At 50.6% G+C, this 17,976-nt stretch overlaps 1 protein-coding gene across 1 annotated transcript in view; it reads right to left on the bottom strand.

Moving 5' to 3' along the window:
* FAM186A (family with sequence similarity 186 member A) overlaps positions 1–17,976 on the bottom strand; it is a 55,646-nt gene that overhangs the window by 13,518 nt on the left and 24,152 nt on the right. Inside the window, exon 4 of the mRNA XM_084751452.1 lies at positions 4,441–12,385. Within this exon, the coding sequence (XP_084607578.1) occupies positions 4,441–12,385 (7,945 nt within the window). The remainder of the gene's footprint in view (positions 1–4,440; positions 12,386–17,976) is intronic.

The following is a 17,976-nucleotide window of genomic DNA, read 5'->3' as shown; positions in this document are numbered from 1 at the left end:
CTTATCTCAGTCTGAGTCAGGAGGAGGCACGAGTCGGGGCGGGAGACTTGTTTACCTCATTTCCCTGTGAGGCGTTGGTTTAATCCCAGCACTCAGGAGGCAGAGGCAGGCGGGTCGCTGTGAGTTCGAGGCCAGCCTGGTCTACAAAGGGAGTCCAGGACAGCCAAGGCTACACAGAGAAACCCTGTCTCAAAAACAAAACAAAACGAAACAAACAAAGAATAAATTTCTAAGTCTGGTGGCTTTAATCCCAGCACTCAAGAGGCAACGGGAGGCGGATCTCTGTGAGTTCAGTGCCAGCCTGCTCCACAGAGTGATTCCAGAATAGCCAGGGCTACACAGAGAAACCATGTCAAAAACAAACAAACAAAGAATACATTTCTAATCATCTACATTGGTTTCAAATTTTGTATGAAATCTGAGGTGTGTGTGTGTGTGTGTGTTGTGATTAGTTTTGCTTATTGTAATCCACTCTTCAGGGGGCTGAGGTAAAGGAAGTGTTCTAATTTAAGGCCAGCCTAGGCTACATGCTAAGTAAGTTCCAGGCTAGCCTGGGCTTCAAAATAAGACCCAGAAAACCAACCAAACAAACAACACCAAAAACAAAACAAACAACAACAACAACAACAAGACAACAAGAAGAAAGATCCTATTTGATCCTTATAGTCTCTCTCTCTCTCTCTTTTTTTTTTTTTTTTTTTTTTTGTTTGGTTGGTTTTTTGAGACAGGGTTTCTCTGTGTAGCTCTCACTGTCCTGGACTCGCATTGTACATCAGGCTGGCCTCACCTGCCTCTGCCTCCTAAGTGCTGGGATTAAAAGCAAACGCCACCACTCTCTGCTTATAAAGTCTTTTCAAATAGTTATTCATTATTTTTATTCGGGAGGTGCACGTGCTACTGCACACATATGGAAGGTCAGAGGTCAAGCTCCAGGGGTCAGTTTTCTCCTTCCTTCATGGGTGTCTCGGGGATCACAAACTCAGGTCATCACTGGTTTACCTGCTGAACTGAGCTTTGTTACTGTTCTTAGGTTATGTTGTTGTTTTTCATTTTTAGTGTGTTTTTGAGACAGGGTTTCTCTGTGTAGCCCTGGCTGTCCTGGAACTCACTCTGTAGACCAGGCTGGCCTCGAACCACCTTTGCTGGAAGTACAGGTGTACGCAGCCAAGCACTGCTGGGCTTTAAGCTGTATTTTCCTTTTCACTCATGCAAAGTATTTATGCTGCTCTGTTAGTTTACCAGTCTTCTGGGGTTTGAATGCTTTGAAGGCATTTTATTTATTATTGTCAGTTTGATATGGGTTTGCTGAGTGGACTTGAGACGAGGTGTCACGTAGCTTAGGCTGGCCTTGAACTCACTCTGTGCTGAAAATTACCTTGAACTCCTGAGTCTCCCACCTCCACCTGGTGACTTCATTAAACGTGTCTTTTCCTTTTTTTTTTTGTTTTTTTTTTGTTGTTGTTGTTTTCGTTTTTGTTTTTGTTTTTTGAGACAGGGTCTCTCTGTGTAGCCCTGGCTGTCCTGGACTCACTTTGTAGGCCAAGCTGGCCTCGAACTCACAGTGATCCTCCTGCCTCTGCCTCCCAAGTGCTGGGACTGAAGAAGGTGGCCCTAGGAGGCAAGTGACCGTTGCTTTAGCAACATCTGGTAGGAAGGTTCCTGAGCTGAGGGCTAAGCCCAGCACCTCATGTAGGCTGAGCGTTTTGTTCTCTTGCTTTGAAGAGACACCGTGACCAAGGCAACCCATACAATAGAGCATTTTTGTTTTGTTTTGTTTTGTTTTTTGAGACAGGTTCTCTCTGTATAGACTTGGCTGTCTTGGGCTCACTTTGTTGACCAGGCTGGCCTTGAACTCACAGGAATCCACCTGCCTTTGCCTCCCTAGGCCAGGAATAAAAGCGTGCACCACCACGTCCACCCGACGCAACAAAGCATTTTTATTACTGGGGCCTTGCTTACCATTGGAGAGGGTCAGTCGGTGATCATGGCAGGAAGCAGCCAGGCATGGTGCTGGAGCAGTAGCTGGGAGCTCTGTATCGGGATCCACAGGCAGCAGGCAGGGAGAGGGAAACCTCAAGGCCCATTCCCAGTGACACATGACTTCCAGCAAGGCCACACCCTTAACTTTACTAAGGCCCCCTCAAGCTCCCTGGTGATCAAGAATTCATATCTATGAGCCTATGGGCCACCGACTAGGCAAGTGCTCTACTATGGAGCTTATCTCTGGCAATTAAAAAACATTATTTGGGCGCTGGAGAGATGGCTCAGAGGTTAAGAGCACTGACTGTTCTTCCAGAGGTCCTGAGTTCAATTCCCAGCAACCACATGGTGACTCACAACCATCTATATTGAGATCTGGTGCCCTCTTCTGGCCTGCAGGTGTACATGCAAGCAGAGCACTGTATACATAATAAATAAATAAATAAGTAAATCTTTGTAAAAATTTATTTACTTTTTAATGTATGTAAGAGTTTTGCCTACATGTATGTATGTTCACTGTGTGCATACCTGCTGCCCTCAGAGACCAGAAGAGGGTGCTGGATACCCTAGAACTGGAGTTATAGGAAGTTATAAGCCACTATGTCCCTGACGGGAACTGAGCCCAGGACCTCACACATGCTGCACATATGTTCTTCCTCTGAGCTATGCCTCACACCAGCATCATCACTATTTTTAAACAATTCTGGAGGCACTAACCAATTCATAAATAAGAAACAGAAACTGAATGTTTAAAAATTAGAAAGTCAAGGCCGGGCGAGGTGGCGCACGCCTTTAATCCCAGCACTCGAGAGGCAGAGGCAGGCGGATCGCTGTGAGTTCAAGGCCAGCCTGGTCTACAGAGTGAGTCCAGGACAGCCAAGGCTACACAGAGAAACCCTGTCTCGAAAAACCAAAAAAAAAAAAAAAAAAAAAAAGCCGGGCTGTGGTGGCGCACGCCTTTAATCACAGCCATCTGGAGGCAGAGGCAGGTGGATCAATGTGAGTTCGAGGCCAGCCTGGTCTACAAAGTGAGTCCAGGACAGCCAAGGCTACACAGAGAGACCCTGTCTTGAAAAAAAAAACAAACAAACAAAAACAAAACAAAAAAAATTAGAAAGTCAGCCTGGTGTGGTGGCGCACGCCTTTAATCCCAGCACTCAGGAGGCAGAGGCAGGTGGATCTCTGTAAGTTCGAGGCCAGCCTGGTCTACAGAGTGAGTTCAGGACAGCCAGGCCTACACAGAGAAGCCCTGTCTCAAAAACAAAAGCAAACAAACAAAAAAACCCTAAAAACCAAACCAAACCAAAAACCCTCAAAGAATTTCTAGTAGATGTACATTTAAATTCCTTCAGTGGGTGCTGGAGAGATAGCTCAGTGGTTAAGAGCACTGCCTGCTCTTCCAAAGGACCCAGGTTCAATTCCCAGCACCCACATGGCAGCTCATAACTGTCTGTAACTCCAAGATCTGACACCCCCACACCAATGCACATAAATTAAATAATTTATTTAAAAATATATATAAATAAATTCCTTCAGTGGAGGGAAAGGTGGGTTATGCAGTGACCAAGTAACAAGACAAGAATGAAAAATGAGGCCTAGATTTCATGGTTGAGAGCTATAAGCCCAAAACTTCTATGAAAGGCAAACAGACTGAGAAAGTTTTTTGTTTTGTTTTGAGACAAGATCTCCTGGCTGGCCTGGAACTCACTATATAGAGCAGGCTGGTTCCTAACTCTGAGAGGTCTGCTTAATTCTCTTCCTAAGTGCTGGGACTAAAGGCATGAACCACCACACCAGACCCCAACTACTTTTCTTTTCTCTCTCTTCTTTCTTCTTCTTCTTCTTTTTTTATTTTTATTTTTTTTGAGACAGGGTTTCTCTTGTAGTCCTGGCTAATCTGGACTCACTTTGTAGACCAGGCTGGCCTCAAACTCACAGAGATCCATCTGCCTCTGCCTCCCGAGTGCTGGGACTAAAGGCGTGCGCCACCACACCCAGCTTCTTTCTTTCTATTTGTTGATTTGGAGACAGAGTCTCATGTGGTCCAGGATTGGCCTCAAACTCATTAAGTAGCTAACAATCGCCCCTGAATTCCTGATCAGCCTACCTCTACCTCTAAAGTATTTGTAATCAAAGGTATAGACCACCATGCCTGGCCTTTTCTGATATTAAAAAAAAAATGAGGGCTGGATGTGGCTATGCACACCTGTAATCCCATCACTCAAGGAGGCAGAGACAGGCGGATCTCTGTGAGTTCAAGGCCAGCCTGGTCTACAAAGTGAGTCCAGGATAGCCAAGACTAACACAGAGAAACTCTGTCCCCAAAAAAAACCAAAAACAAACAAAACAAAACAAAATTTAGAGTCTGCGATCTGATAAACATGAAAGCTCTGGGCAATTAAGGAAGGTGTTTGACATTAGGACTATACCAGAAAGCAGTATCATAATAATTATATCTACCTGGCAAGCTGGATCAGCCTGTAGGCAACGTACTTCCGGGACAGATATCCCAGCCGAACTGTGTTCGTGTGGAGTAGGTCAACTATGAGACCCCTGGCCATTGTGTGGTACTGTGAAGGAAGTCCAGACATCTGTGCAGCCTGATTTAATATGGCCAGGTTCTTCCTCTGAGCTTCCACATTAATATAATATCTGTCTTCAAGGTGCTGGTCAGTGAGTGGGGGCCCCGTCGCCTTGGCTTTCCTGGCATCTGGGGTTGGTATCCAGGGCTTGTCAATTGCAGGGAGCCGAGGTTCCAGGCCCCTTTGGGAAGGTAAGATCTGATGCATTTGGGAGGGTTGAGTGGTAAGAGATGGTAGAGATGTTAAAGGCTTCTGCCTGGAAAGGGATCTCTCGTCAACGTGAGGGAACTGTGGTCCTGGTATCCTAGAACTGGTGACATAAGGCTGAAACTTTCCAAAGGGCTTCATGTCAGAAGAATCTTGGAGTACCCGAGTTTGTCCTGTAGCGTCAGAAACCTTTGGTATTTGGATCTTCTCCGTAGGGAAAGGAGCCTGAGAGACCTCAAAACCCAAAGCAACACTTGGGTGAGCACTTGCCAGTTCAGGTTTCGGAGAGGAAACAGCTCCTGATGGTTTCTGAATGACAGGAAAGGGAGAAATTCTCTGAGGTCTCCCAGGAATTGGGGATGCCTCTGCCGGCGAGGGATGCGGCGATGTGGGAGAGATTACGAAGGGGAAGGGTTGCTCAGGGCTGGTCCATGGTGGGATTTGCTGTGCAGAGTACGTCATACCCAGCCCACTGTAGGGAGCGTGCTCAAAGGCGGCAGGAGGCTGGAAGGGGAGAAACCTGGGGATGGTAGAGCCTCCGGGAACAAGGAGTTCTGGACTCTCTTCCAAGATGGGCGGGACTGCAGGTACAGGAGGTGGCTTGGGGCCGAAGGCGGTTTCTGATGGTAGAGATGGCCAAGTGTCTCCAAGTCTGAATATATGCCCAGGACCAAGGGGTGGCCCTAGAGTGGGAGGAGCTCCAGGTGTTGGGAGCTGTCTAAGCAGAGGAGGGACTTCCGGTGCTAGGGGCTCTGCAGGCATGACTTGACCTCTGCCTGCGAGAATCTGTCTATAGATAGGAGAGATGCCTGGTTCTTCAAGCTTCTCAGAGTCAGGAAGAGTCCTCAGTCCTGGGCCGGGCCAAGGGGTTAGAGGGGCCAGGGTAGGAGAGGGCGGTAATTTCTCCAATGGAATAGAAGTGGGGGGGAATTCCTTCCATTTTTGAGGTAGTCGGTCAGTGAAGGGAACAGCGGCTCCCAGTCCTTGTAGTTGCTTAGGGGCCATAATGTCAGATGCCTCCGGAGCCTTTTCGGGCGCGATTAAAACCCCCCACTTCCAGGCCAGTTCTGCAGTGAGCGCTTCCTCTAGCATTGCCACCTGCTCAGAGGTAAAGGTGACAGCTGCTGCCTGAATTTGTTCATAGGTGAAAGTGACACCCAACTCCTGGGCTTTTTCAAGAGCGATAGTGAAGGTTAGTGTTCGTGAGTGCCTAGGAGCAAATTGGTCGTGCGAGGAAGGAGCCTGCCCCCATGTGAGGGGAGCCTGCAGTGCCTGGACTTGTTCGAATGCCTGGGTCTTGTCTAGTGTGGGAGTGATTCCCAAAGCCAAGCCCTGTCTCTGTGCAAATGGGACTCCGAATGCCTGCGGCTGTTGAGCAGGTAGTGGAATTTCAGTTGCCTGGGTCTGTTTAGAAGGGGTAGCTGGTTTTGGTGTCTCAATAGATTCAGGGATAATAGGGATTTTCGGGGTTTGAAGTTGCTCCATAGCAAAGGGACTCCTTCCTGCTTCTGCCTGTTCAGGAGTTAACGGCACATCCAAACCCCGGAATTTCTGAGGCGGAAGAACGCCCTGAGCCTGTCTCTGTGGAAGAGAGTGACTGATCCCCAGGGCCTCAGCCTGCTCACGGGGGAGTGCGATCCCAAGAGCCTGGGCCTGCTCAGGGCTCAGAGGAATTCTGGGTGCCTCAGCCTGCTCAGGGGGGAGTGCGATCCCAAGAGCCTGGGCCTGCTCAGGGCTCAGAGGAATTCTGGGTGCCTCAGCTTGCTCAGGGGGGAGTGTGATCCCAAGAGCCTGGGCCTGCTCAGGGCTCAGAGGAATTCTGGGTGCCTCAGCTTGCTCAGGGGGGAGTGCGATCCCAAGAGCCTGGGCCTGCTCAGGGCTCAGAGGAATTCTGGGTGCCTCAGCTTGCTCAGGGGGGAGTGTGATCCCAAGAGCCTGGGCCTGCTCAGGGCTCAGAGGAATTCTGGGTGTCTTGGTCTGCTCAGGGGGGAGTGCGATCCCAAGAGCCTGGGCCTGCTCAGGGCTCAGAGGAATTCTGGGTGCCTCAGCTTTCTCAGGGGGGAGTGCGATCCCAAGAGCCTGGGCCTGCTTAGGGCTCAGAGGAATTCTGGGTGCCTTGGTCTGCTCAGGGGGGAGTGCGATCCCAAGAGCCTGGGCCTGCTCAGGGCTCAGAGTAATTCTGGGTGCCTCAGCCTGCTCAGGGGTGAGTTTGACTCCCAGGGCCTGGGCCTGCTCAGAGCTCAGAGTAATTCTGGGTGCCTTGGCCTGCTCAGGGGGGAGTTTGACACCCAGGGCCTGGGCCTGCTCAGGGCTCAGAGTAATTCTGGGGGCCTTGGTCTGCTCAGGGGTGAGTTTGACTCCCAGGGCCTGGGCCTGCTCAGGGCTCAGAGTAATTCTGGGTGCCTTGGTCTGCTCAGGGGGGAGTTTGACTCCCAGGGCCTGGGCCTGCTCAGGGCTCAGAGGAATTCTGGGTGCCTCAGCCTGCTCAGGGGTGAGTTTGACTCCCAGGGCCTGGGCCTGCTCAGAGCTCAGAGTAATTCTGGGTGCCTCGGCCTGCTCAGGGGTGAGTTTGACTCCCAGGGCCTGGGCCTGCTCAGAGCTCAGAGTAATTCTGGGTGTCTTGGCCTGCTCAGGGGTGAGTTTGACTCCTAGGGCCTGGGCCTGCTCAGAGCTCAGAGTAATTCTGGGTGCCTTGGCCTGCTCAGGGGGGAGTTTGACTCCCAGGGCCTGGGCCTGCTCAGGGCTCAGAGTAATTCTGGGTGCCTTGGTCTGCTCAGGGGGGAGTTTGACTCCCAGGGCCTGGGCCTGCTCAGGGCTCAGAGGAATTCTGGGTGCCTTGGTCTGCTCAGGGGTGAGTTTGACTCCCAGGGCCTGGGCCTGCTCAGAGCTCAGAGTAATTCTGGGTGCCTTGGCCTGCTCAGGGGTGAGTTTGACTCCCAGGGCCTGGGCCTGCTCAGGGCTCAGAGTAATTCTGGGTGCCTTGGCCTGCTCAGGGGGGAGTTTGACTCCCAGGGCCTGGGCCTGCTCAGAGCTCAGAGTAATTCTTTGTGCCTTGGTCTGCTCAGGGGTGAGTTTGACACCCAGGGCCTGGGCCTGCTCAGAGCTCAGAGTAATCCTGGGTGCCTTGGCCTGCTCAGGGGGGAGTTTGACGCCCAGGGCCTGGGCCTGCTCAGAGCTCAGAGTAATTCTTTGTGCCTTGGTCTGCTCAGGGGGGAGTTTGACGCCCAGGGCCTGGGCCTGCTCAGAGCTCAGAGTAATTCTGGGTGCCTTGGCCTGCTCAGGGGGGAGTTTGACGCCCAGGGCCTGGGCCTGCTCAGAGCTCAGAGTAATTCTTTGTGCCTTGGTCTGCTCAGGGGGGAGTTTGACGCCCAGGGCCTGGGCCTGCTCAGAGCTCAGAGTAATTCTGGGTGCCTTGGTCTGCTCAGAGGGGAGTTTGACTCCCAGGGCCTGGGCCTGCTTATGGCTCAGGGTAATTCTTTGTGCCTTGGCCTGCTCAGGGGTGAGTTTGACTCCCAGGGCCTGGGCCTGCTCAGGGCTCAGAGTAATTCTAGGTGCCTTGGCCTGAGCAGGGGTGAGTTTGACTCCCAGGGCCTGGGCCTGCTCAGAGCTCAGAGTAATTCTGGGTGCCTTGGCCTGCTCAGGGGTGAGTTTGACTCCCAGGGCCTGGGCCTGCTCAGGGCTCAGACTGACCTGTGTCTCGGCCTGCTCACGAGTGAAGGTGAGGCCCAGGGCCTGGGCCTGCTCAGTGGTGGGACTGATCCTTGGGACCTGGGCCCACTCAGGCATGAGGGTGATCATGTCAGCTTCAGGCTGAGGGGTAGGAGCTATTCCCAGAACATGGGCCTGCTCAGGAGTGAGAGTGAGGCCCAGGGCGTCAGCCTGCTGAGGGGTCAAACTGATCTTCTGTGCTTTGGCCTGCTCAAGGGTGAGGGTAAGGCCTAGGGCCCAGGCCTGCTGAGGGGTAATAGTGATATTCGGTGTCTTGGCTTGCTCAGGGGTAAGAGTGATGCCCAGAGCTTGGGCCTGCTGAGGGGTGAGATATATCTTCTCTATGTGAGCCTGCTGAGGTGTGGGAGTAAGCCCCAGGGCCTTGGCCTGCTGGGGATTAAGACTGATTTCCTGTGGTTGGGCCTGTTCAGGAGTGAGAGTGATCTTGAGAGCTTCAGGCTGAGGGATATGAGCAATTCCTAGGTCCCGGGCCTGCTGAGAAGTGAGAGTGAGGCCCAGGGCGTCAGCCTGCTGAGGGGTCAAACTGATCTTCTGTGCTTTGGCCTGCTCAAGGGTGAGGGTAAGGCCTAGGGCCCAGGCCTGCTGAGGGGTAACAGTGATATTCGGTGTCTTGGCTTGCTCAGGGGTAAGAGTGATGCCCAGAGCTTGGGCCTGCTGAGGGGTGAGATATATCTTCTCTATGTAAGCCTGCTGAGGTGTGGGAGTAAGCCCCAGGGCCTTGGCCTGCTGGGGATTAAGACTGATTTCCTGTGCTTGGGACTGTTCAGGAGTGAGAGTGATCTTGAAAGCTTTGGGCTGAGAGGTAGGAGCCATTCCCAGGGCCTGGGCCTGCTGAGGAGTGAGAGGGATCTTGAGAGCTTCAGGCTGAGGGGTAGGAGCCATTCTCAGGGCCTGGGCCTGCTGAGGAGTGAGAGGAATCTTGAGAGCTTCAGGCTGAGGGGTAGGAGCGATTCCCAGAGCCTGGCCTTGCTGAGGGGTCAGAGTTATTCCCTGAGCCTTGACCTGCTGAGGGGTGAGAGTGAGGCCCAGGGCCTGGGCCTCCTCTGGCATAATGGTGATCTGCTGTGGTTGGGACAGCTGAGTGGTTAGGGTTAACCCCAGGGCCTCAGCCTGCTCAGGGGTGAGATTAATCCTTTGCACTTCGGTCTGATGAGGGCTGAGTGTGACTCCCGGGACCTGGGCCTGCTGAGGGGTCAGACTGACCCTCTGGGCTTCAGTCTGCTCAGGAGTGAGTGTGATGCCTAGGGCCTGGGCCTGCTGAGGGATCAGACTGACCCTCTGTGCTTCAGTCTGCTCAGGAGTCAGTGTGAGCCCTAGGGCCTGGGCCTGATCAGTGGTAAGAGTAAAGCCCAAGGCCTGGGCCTGCTGAGGGGTCAGACTGACCCTCTGGGCTTCAGTCTGCTCAGGAGTCAGTGTGAGCCCTAGGGCCTGGGCCTGATCAGTGGTAAGAGTAAAGCCCAAGGCCTGGGCCTGCTGAGGGGTCAGACTGATCCTCTGTGCTTCAGTCTGCTCAGGAGTGAGAGTGATGCCTAGAGCCTGGGCCTGCTGAGGGGTCAGACTGACCCCTGGTCCCTTTTCTTTCTCAGGGGTGGGAATGATCCCCAGTTCCAGGGCCTGCTGGTGAGGTAGAGCTATACTCTGGGTAAGTGTGACCTCAGGTAGCTGTAGTTGCTCCGTGCTTGTTAGGGGCACTTGCATATCCTGGGATTTTTCTGACATGAGAGACCCCTTTGGAGTCTCTCTCTGCTTGAGGGTCCTAGCAATGACTGGCTGAGTGCCCAGCCCTTGCTCCCTCTCGGCTGTGAAGGGACTCTCTGTTTCTATAGTGTGTTCCTGAGTAAGAGGACCTCTCAGAGTCTTTGTCTGCTTAGGGGTGAAGGGTGTCGTTGCAATGCGAGACATCTCAGGCTCTGCCATCTGTGCCGGCGCAGGGACAGGCATTGGGAGGGGCTTTTGAGAAACAAGAAGGGTGCCAAGAGAGGAGGCGTACATCTTTTCGTCAGGAAGCCTCTCCGTTTGGTCAGAATCCATTTGGAACGCTTGGGCTTGAGTTGTCTGCGGTTTCAGGGTCTTCGCCCACCTGGGATTCAAGAGCATTACACTCTGGTTGAACATTCTCGCTAGGTCTGAAGGTTTGGGCTTTTCCAGTTGTTTCGGTTTGCTGTCCTGCCTCTCGCCCTCATCGGCCTCTTTCCCTTGCAGGGCTGGCTGGTCCAGCGCTCCCCTCTGCCTTTGCCGCCTCTGCTCTTCCTTCCACATCTCCTCTTCCTGCTTTTGAAGTTCTCGCCTGTGGGCCCTGGGGTCTCTGTCACTCTCCATTTCGTCTAAGAGCACTTGTACTAGTTTCCTAATGGCCGGGTCTGTGATCTCGCTTATGAGGAGCTTGCTCACGTCTGTCTTGGAGGTGGCTACAGTGTCCCTATGGGACAGCTGTGGCATGGCAGGGGTGACCTTCTGTTGTTTACTGAATTTCTCTCTAAGTTGTTCCCTTTTTGCATCTTTGTACGTCCTCACCGTTTTAGTCACGGCTTCGGCCACCTTCTGGAAATAATCCTCCACGTTGGTCTTTATGGCGTCCAACTTTTCAACCTCTGCTCTCCTCAGTGACCCCTCCTCCTTCTGTGTGCTGCTCGGGTCAAACACCTTCCCGACGTTGTTCGCTCTCTCCCTTAGGAAAGCCAGTATGGCTCTGTGAAATGACTCTAGATTAGTCTGTTCTCTTTCCTCAAGACTCGCTAAAGCCTGTTTAGGGGTCTTGGGTTGTAATTTACCAAGTTGTTTTGCTTCTTCGGTTTTTCCTGATAGGAGTTTTTTCCACCTTGGGTCCATTTTGCGTAGCTCTGGGGTGCTCTCAGGCTGGGCCGTCTTGGGCAGCTCTGCTTCACCCTTGCCTTCTTTGTCCGTTGTCCTAGCAGTGGAGTCTCGTTTCACAGCTTCTGAAGCTGGGCCTTTCTGGAGTGAGTGCTCGGCTTTGCCCTTTTTAACTCGGTCCCACATGGCACTCGGTCCACCTCTGACACCTGGGCCCTTGGCCTTCCAGTCTTTCTTCTTCTTTTCCAACGCTTGTAGAACGGCTAGCTGACTGGACTTGATCTCAGCGGCTCTCCTTTCCTCCTCATCTTCCAGATTTGTGTCTGGGGTCTCAGCTGTGGGCGGTCCTGTGGGCCTGCCCGTGGGCCTGCCTACGGGCAGGTCTTTGAACTTTCTCTGGCTCTCGGTAGCCTCAGCTTTCTTTGTGGCATCCGGAGCTTCACCTTGGGCTACAAACGTCATAGAGGAGTCCCACTTCACTGCAGCGCCCCTAGCACCCCTCTTTTGGGAGTCATCTATCATCTTTTCAAGCTCTTTGTTTAAAAGGTTGTCAATCGCCTCCGCATAGGCTTTCTTGTCTATGGATGCCTGTGAAAGCTCCTCAGTCAGCGTTCTGTAGGATGGGGTCGGGAGAAGCACTTGGTGCCCCAGATAGTTTTTGACTCGAGTAAGTTGGTCGCATTTTTCTTCCGCATCTCTAAGTCTCTGCTGAATCCTTTCATTTTCTTCAGTGAGTTCTTGGATAATCTTCAGGGAGACGTCTTTTTCTCCCATTTCCTCTTCACACACAATCGTGCTGCTAACGTGAAGGCTCACAAGTTTTAGGTCCTCGTTGACTGTACTCAAGGCCCTGGACAGGTTTAGCACCATTGATGATATGTATTTAATGGCGCTGTTTTCCAGCTTGTTTAACATCCCTGTGCTGATGAGCTCCTGCAGCATTTCCTGAATCTCAGAAACCTTGGTGTTCAAGGCGTACGGATCGGAAATCATCTGATCTGGCCTTAAAGCGTGGGCAGTGGCAGGCCGCTTTGTAACACGATCCTTCCAAGCTCTCCAGAGAGTTCCTCTAGATGCTGGGCAGGGTGGGGTGGGGGTGGGGAGATGGAGAAACATAAAACAAACCAATGGAGCCGCATTTCTTCTCTTATGTTGTGCTGTATGTACCCATGATCAACTAACGGATACGTGCAGGACAAACATCCGTCAGAAGAGTTGTTGATTTTATATGTAGTCATTAGCCAAAGTGAAATATCCGTGATCTCACTTTAGCATAGACAGTGCCTACATTTACACTCAAGGGAGAGGAGACCAACCTCCTAGGCACACGGATGTAAAAAATAACTTGTGCAGATACCCCACCCTACAAGGAGAGCGGCTGTGTCTGCTTGCCCAAACTGTAGGTTACAGATGGAGACTTCCCTCCGAAGATTACTGCCCCCAAAAGAGAGGGGAGAGAAATAACTCTCTCTTTTTTAAAGTCAGGGTCTTTTGGATGGCTTAGAGCCAGGAGTGTAGACCAGGCTGGCCTCAAACTCACAGAGGTCCTCCTGCCTCTGCTGGCAGAGTGCCAGATGTGCACCACCACGCCCTGCTCACCTCCCTGGGAACCCGGTGCTATCACCCGAGGACCCGCCTCCATCTCACTTTGCCAGCTCTGGGACTACAGATGTTCATGGCTGCACTCTAGTGCTTGTGTGGGTGCTGGAGGTCCAGACTCAGTACCGGCTGCTTATACACCAAGTACTTTACTGACTGAGACTTGGTAGGATATAGCGAGACAGCCCAAAGCAACCATCCCAGAGCAGATTTCGGCAGAGGAGCGCCTCCTAGTGCTCCTGATCGCTGAGGACGCTGAGCACAAAGACAAGCTTGAGAAACTCTAGCAGGTATGAGAAGGGTCAAGCAGACACCACTCAAGGTGATGTCCTGCTCATACCCAGCAGAGTGGGGTAGGAGGGAAGGCCCAGGAGGCCTGAACGTATTACACAATTCAGCCAGTAATAAAGTGCCAGTGTTGGTTTCTTTCTTCTTTCCTCTTTCTTTTTGGTTCTTTGAGATGGGGGCAAACTTGCTATGTAGCAAAGGCTGGCCTTGAACCTAGATCCTCTTTGACTTTACCACTTACACAATGGATCTGTGAAACTGAACAGCTTCCTTCAGTATTGACTTCTTTTTTTATTATGTGTACAGTGCTCTGCCTGCATGTACACTGCTCACCAGAAGAGGGCACCAGAGCTCACTAGAGATGGTTATGAGCCACCGTGTGGTAGCTGGGAATTGAACTTACGTCCTTTGGAAGAGCAGGTGATGCTCTTAACTTCAACTCTCCAGCCCTTTCTTCTTTCTTGTTCTTCTTGTTCTTGTTCTTTGTTGTTGTTGATGGTGGTGGTTTTTTTGTTTTATTTTGTTTTTTTTTTGTTTTTCGAGCCTGGGTTTCTCTATGTAGCCTTGGCTGTCCTGGACTCGCTTTGTAGACCAGGCTGGCCTCGAACTCACAGAGATCCGCCTGCCTCTGCCTCCCTGAGTGCTGGGATTAAAGGTGTGCGCCACCACGCCCGGCTGTGCACCTCACTTTCTAAGACCAGGGACTGAAGAGCCTCCCAGCGCCCACAGCTGTCCATAACTCCAGTTTCAGTGCATTTGACACCCTCTTCTGGCCGCTGAGGACACCAGGCACACATGCGGTGCAGAGACATACATGCAGGCAAATGCCCCTATGAACAAAATAAAAAGAAATCTACAAAAGAGGAGACCAAAAATGACCTTCAGATCAAAAGGAGTTGGCCTCAATAAATAAGTCAAACTTAAAGGGAAGAAATAAAAAGCACTGATATAAGTAAGTATCATTGTGGTTTTTTTTTCAATATTTATTTATTTACTTATTATGTATACAGTGCCCTGCCTCCATGTACACCTGCAGGCCAGAAGAGATCATCAGATCACATTATAGATGCTTGTGAGCCACCATGTGGTTGCTGGGAATTGAACTCAGGACCTCTGGAAGAGCAGTCAGTGCCCTTAACTTCTGAGCCATCTCTCCAGCCCCTATAAGTAAGTATCGTAACTGACCTAAAAGACAGCGTGGCTTAGTGTGTCTGGGAGACTACAGCAAAATACCACATGGTGTGGCTCATAAACAACAGGAAGTTTATTCCTCACAGTTCTGGCAGCTGAGAATGCCAAGGCTGAGGTGCAGGCACATTAGGCATCTGGTGAGGACCTGTTCCTATTTCAGAGATGGCCAAGTTCCATTCTTGTTTCTTAGCTCCCGGGAATCTTCTGTCCTGGCTGTTCTGCTCTGCTTTCTTCTGACACGAGGTCTCGCTATGTTACTCTGACTAGCCACAGGCTTGGGACAGAATCTTGTCTAAGCCTTCTGAGCGCTGGGGTTATGGGCCCTGGAGTCTTCTTTCCTTCTTCTTTTTAAAGAATAAATGAGGCAGGGTCAGGGTGGGCTGGAGAGATGGCTTAGTGCCTAGGAACACCCAGAAGACCCATAGTTTGATTCCCAGTACCCACGTGGCGGTTTATATACAACTTTCTGTAGACTCCAGTTCCAGGTCTGATGCCCTCTTCTGGCCTCCACAGGTACTAAATGCACATGATGCACAAATAGGCAAACACCCATACACATAAAAAATAATTAAATACATTTTAAAAAGAATAAATAGCAATAGGATTTGCCAACATGGCACAATTGTGTTCCCAGAAGCCTCTTAATATTTAGATTTATATATCGATATTTGGATTCTTGCCATGCGAGTTTGGGGCCCTACAAATACCCACTAGCCAGTAAGATAAAGCAATAATTATAAAACTATATTGGTAGGCCGGATATGCCGACACTCGCTGAGTTCTCCCAGAACTCAGGAGACAGAGAGGCAGAAGAATCTGGGTAATATGAGATGAGCCTGGCCTACATTTCAAGCTCCAGGACCGTCAGGACAACTTAGAGCTTGCCTCGAAAAACTAAACAGCCAACGCCATGAAACCTGCATTGCTGGGCACTGGAGGGGTGGATCAGCAGTTGAGAAATCAGTGTTCTCCACAGAGCCCGAATGTGGATCCTGGCACCATATCAAGCAACTCTTGGATTTCAGTGCCATAAAGCAGAGGAAGGCCAGGTGATGGTGGCGCACGCCTTTAATCCCAGCACTTGGGAGGCAGAGGCAGGCGGATCGCTGTGAGTTCGAGGCCAGCCTGGTCTACAAAGTAAGTCCAGGACAACAGCCAAGGCTACACAGAGAAACCCTGTCTCAAAAAACCAAAAAAAAAAAAAAAAGCAGAGGAAGGAGGGTGAGAGACTCAAGGCTCCGTGACAACAAAGCAAGGCTGAGGCCAGCCTACATTACGTGAGGTATCAGAGTATCGTCTCAAGAAGAGAGGGAGGGAGGGAGGGAGGGAGGGAGGGAGGGAGGAAGAGAGGGAGGGAGGGAGGGAGGGAGACATGTAGCACAGAAATCAGTAAAAGAACAGTGGAACAAAGGACAATATAAAGTGTATAGCGAACAGGCATAAATTCAAGTAGATCACTAATTACACTAAGTACAAGCGATGTAAAGCCCAAAAGCAAGGCATGCTGGCCTGCACCTGTAACTTCAGCAGAGGGCCTCAAGGCTATGACTAGCTTGTTCTGCCTACTTAGCTTCTATATTGAAAACAAAACAAAACAAACAGCAACAATAATAAAAGTACACACACACACATACACACACATATACACACACAGGAACAACAACAACAAAATAAAAATTTTTTTTTAAAAATGTGGAAGTAAAGGCACAGCTGTGCCTGACTTGACACAAGTTCTTAGTCCAGTATTAAAACCACGATAATCAGGCAACAGGAAACCTGGGAAGTCAGTCAGTTGGAATCTACCAAAGCTAAGCCCTCTGCTTCTTCAGATATTCCAAAATGAAGATGAAAACCGCAGGTTGGGAAAAGATACTCACAAATTCCTTTTCTGATAAAGAGTGTTTATCCAGTCAGATGCGATGTTGCATATGCATAAATGCAGCCTGGGGAGCCCGAGGCAGGGCAGCCCAGACCACATAGCAAGCCCTGGGGCAGCCTTGGGAGCCCGAGGCAGGGCAGCCCAGACCACATAGCAAGCCCTGGGGCAGCCTGGGGAGCCCGAGGCAGGGCAGCCCAGACCACATAGCAAGCCCTGGGGCAGCCTTGGCTGTGTTCTATCACATGGTAAGATCCTATCTCAAAAACAAAAAACTTTGAAAGGAGAGCATCCAAAAGATATCAAGACATAATAAGATTTATTAATGCAGGGGCAAAGTCCCCACCCTGAGCATCACAAGATGTCTAGTTTTAAGGAATATTGCTAGGCGCTCATGCGCTGCTTATGACTGTTGAAAGGAGACTTGTGGGCTGTGAGGCACTCCCTCATCTTCTTCAATATCCCTGACAAGGGGCAGGCTGAGCCTAGGGAAAGCCAGGAGCAACAATACATCCCAAGGGTAAACACAGCCTGCTCCAGAGAACAGCTAAAGGTGAGCTGTCTCCAACGGGTGTCACCGGTCCTCCCCCGTATAAAACCACCCGCAGCGGGAGGGTAAGCTGGGAGCTCATGCACACCGAGAAAGCACAGTGCAAAGTGTGGACTGTCTCAGCTTCCTTAGTTAACATCTGCTTGACCTAACAAGCCCTGATTGACGGATGCTTTCCTTTTAGGGGTGTTGGGAGTTGAGACATCGTCTCACTATGTGGTTTGCGTTGGCCTGGAGCTCTCAGTGTAAGACCAGGCTAATCTCAAATTGCTGGACTTTTTTTTTTTTTTTTAAAGATTTATTTATTTATTTATTTATTTATTATGTATACAGTGTTCTGCCTGCATGTACACCTTCAGGCCAGAAGAGGGCATCATATCACATTACATTATAGATGGTTGTGAGCCACCATGTGGTCGCTGGGGATTGAACTCAGGACCTTTGGAAGAGCAGGCAGCGCTCTTACCCACTGAGCCATCTCTCCAAGCCCTCAAATTGCTGGACATTGTAAACTGATGCTTTGCTGTCTGACTGCTGCTATTGCTGTTCTGTTACTTATGCTTGCTGCATATTTAGCGAACCCCTTCAATGGAAACTGAAAGCACAGTTACTATAGGCCAATCTCCAGACAGAACATTAGCATATATTAGCATACAGGGACCCCATGTGGAACCCTCTAACTATGTATAACTTTATGTGTAGTTAAAAAGTAAAAAGAGACAGGCACTGGTGGAGCACGCCTTGAATCCCAGCACTCGGGAGGCAGAGGCAGGTGGATCTCTATGAGTTCAAGACCAGCCTGGTCTACAGAGTGAGTTCCAAAACAGCCTGGATTACACAGAAAACAACAACAACAAAAACAAACGGGCTGGAGAGATGGCTCAGCGGTTAAGAGTACTGTCTGCTCTTCCAGAGGTCCTGAGTTCAATTCCCAGCAACTACATGGTGGCTCACAACCATCTCTAATGAGATCTGGTGCCCTAGTCTGGGGTGCAGGTGTGCATGCAGGATACTGTATACATAATAAATACATCTTTAAACAAACAAACAAGCATCTTGAAGGCTGTCAAATACAAATAGCCAAAACACTAATGAATGTAACATTTATATATGTTGATGCGGGCTGGAGGAACGGCTCAGAGGTTCTTCTAAAGGTCCTGAGT

Source organism: Acomys minous, assembly GCF_964271855.1.
Source record: "Acomys minous genome assembly, chromosome: 12".
NCBI lineage: Eukaryota > Metazoa > Chordata > Mammalia > Rodentia > Muridae > Acomys > Acomys minous.
Note: the sequence above shows the minus strand (reverse complement) of the source record. Positions and strands in the feature narration are given on the sequence as shown.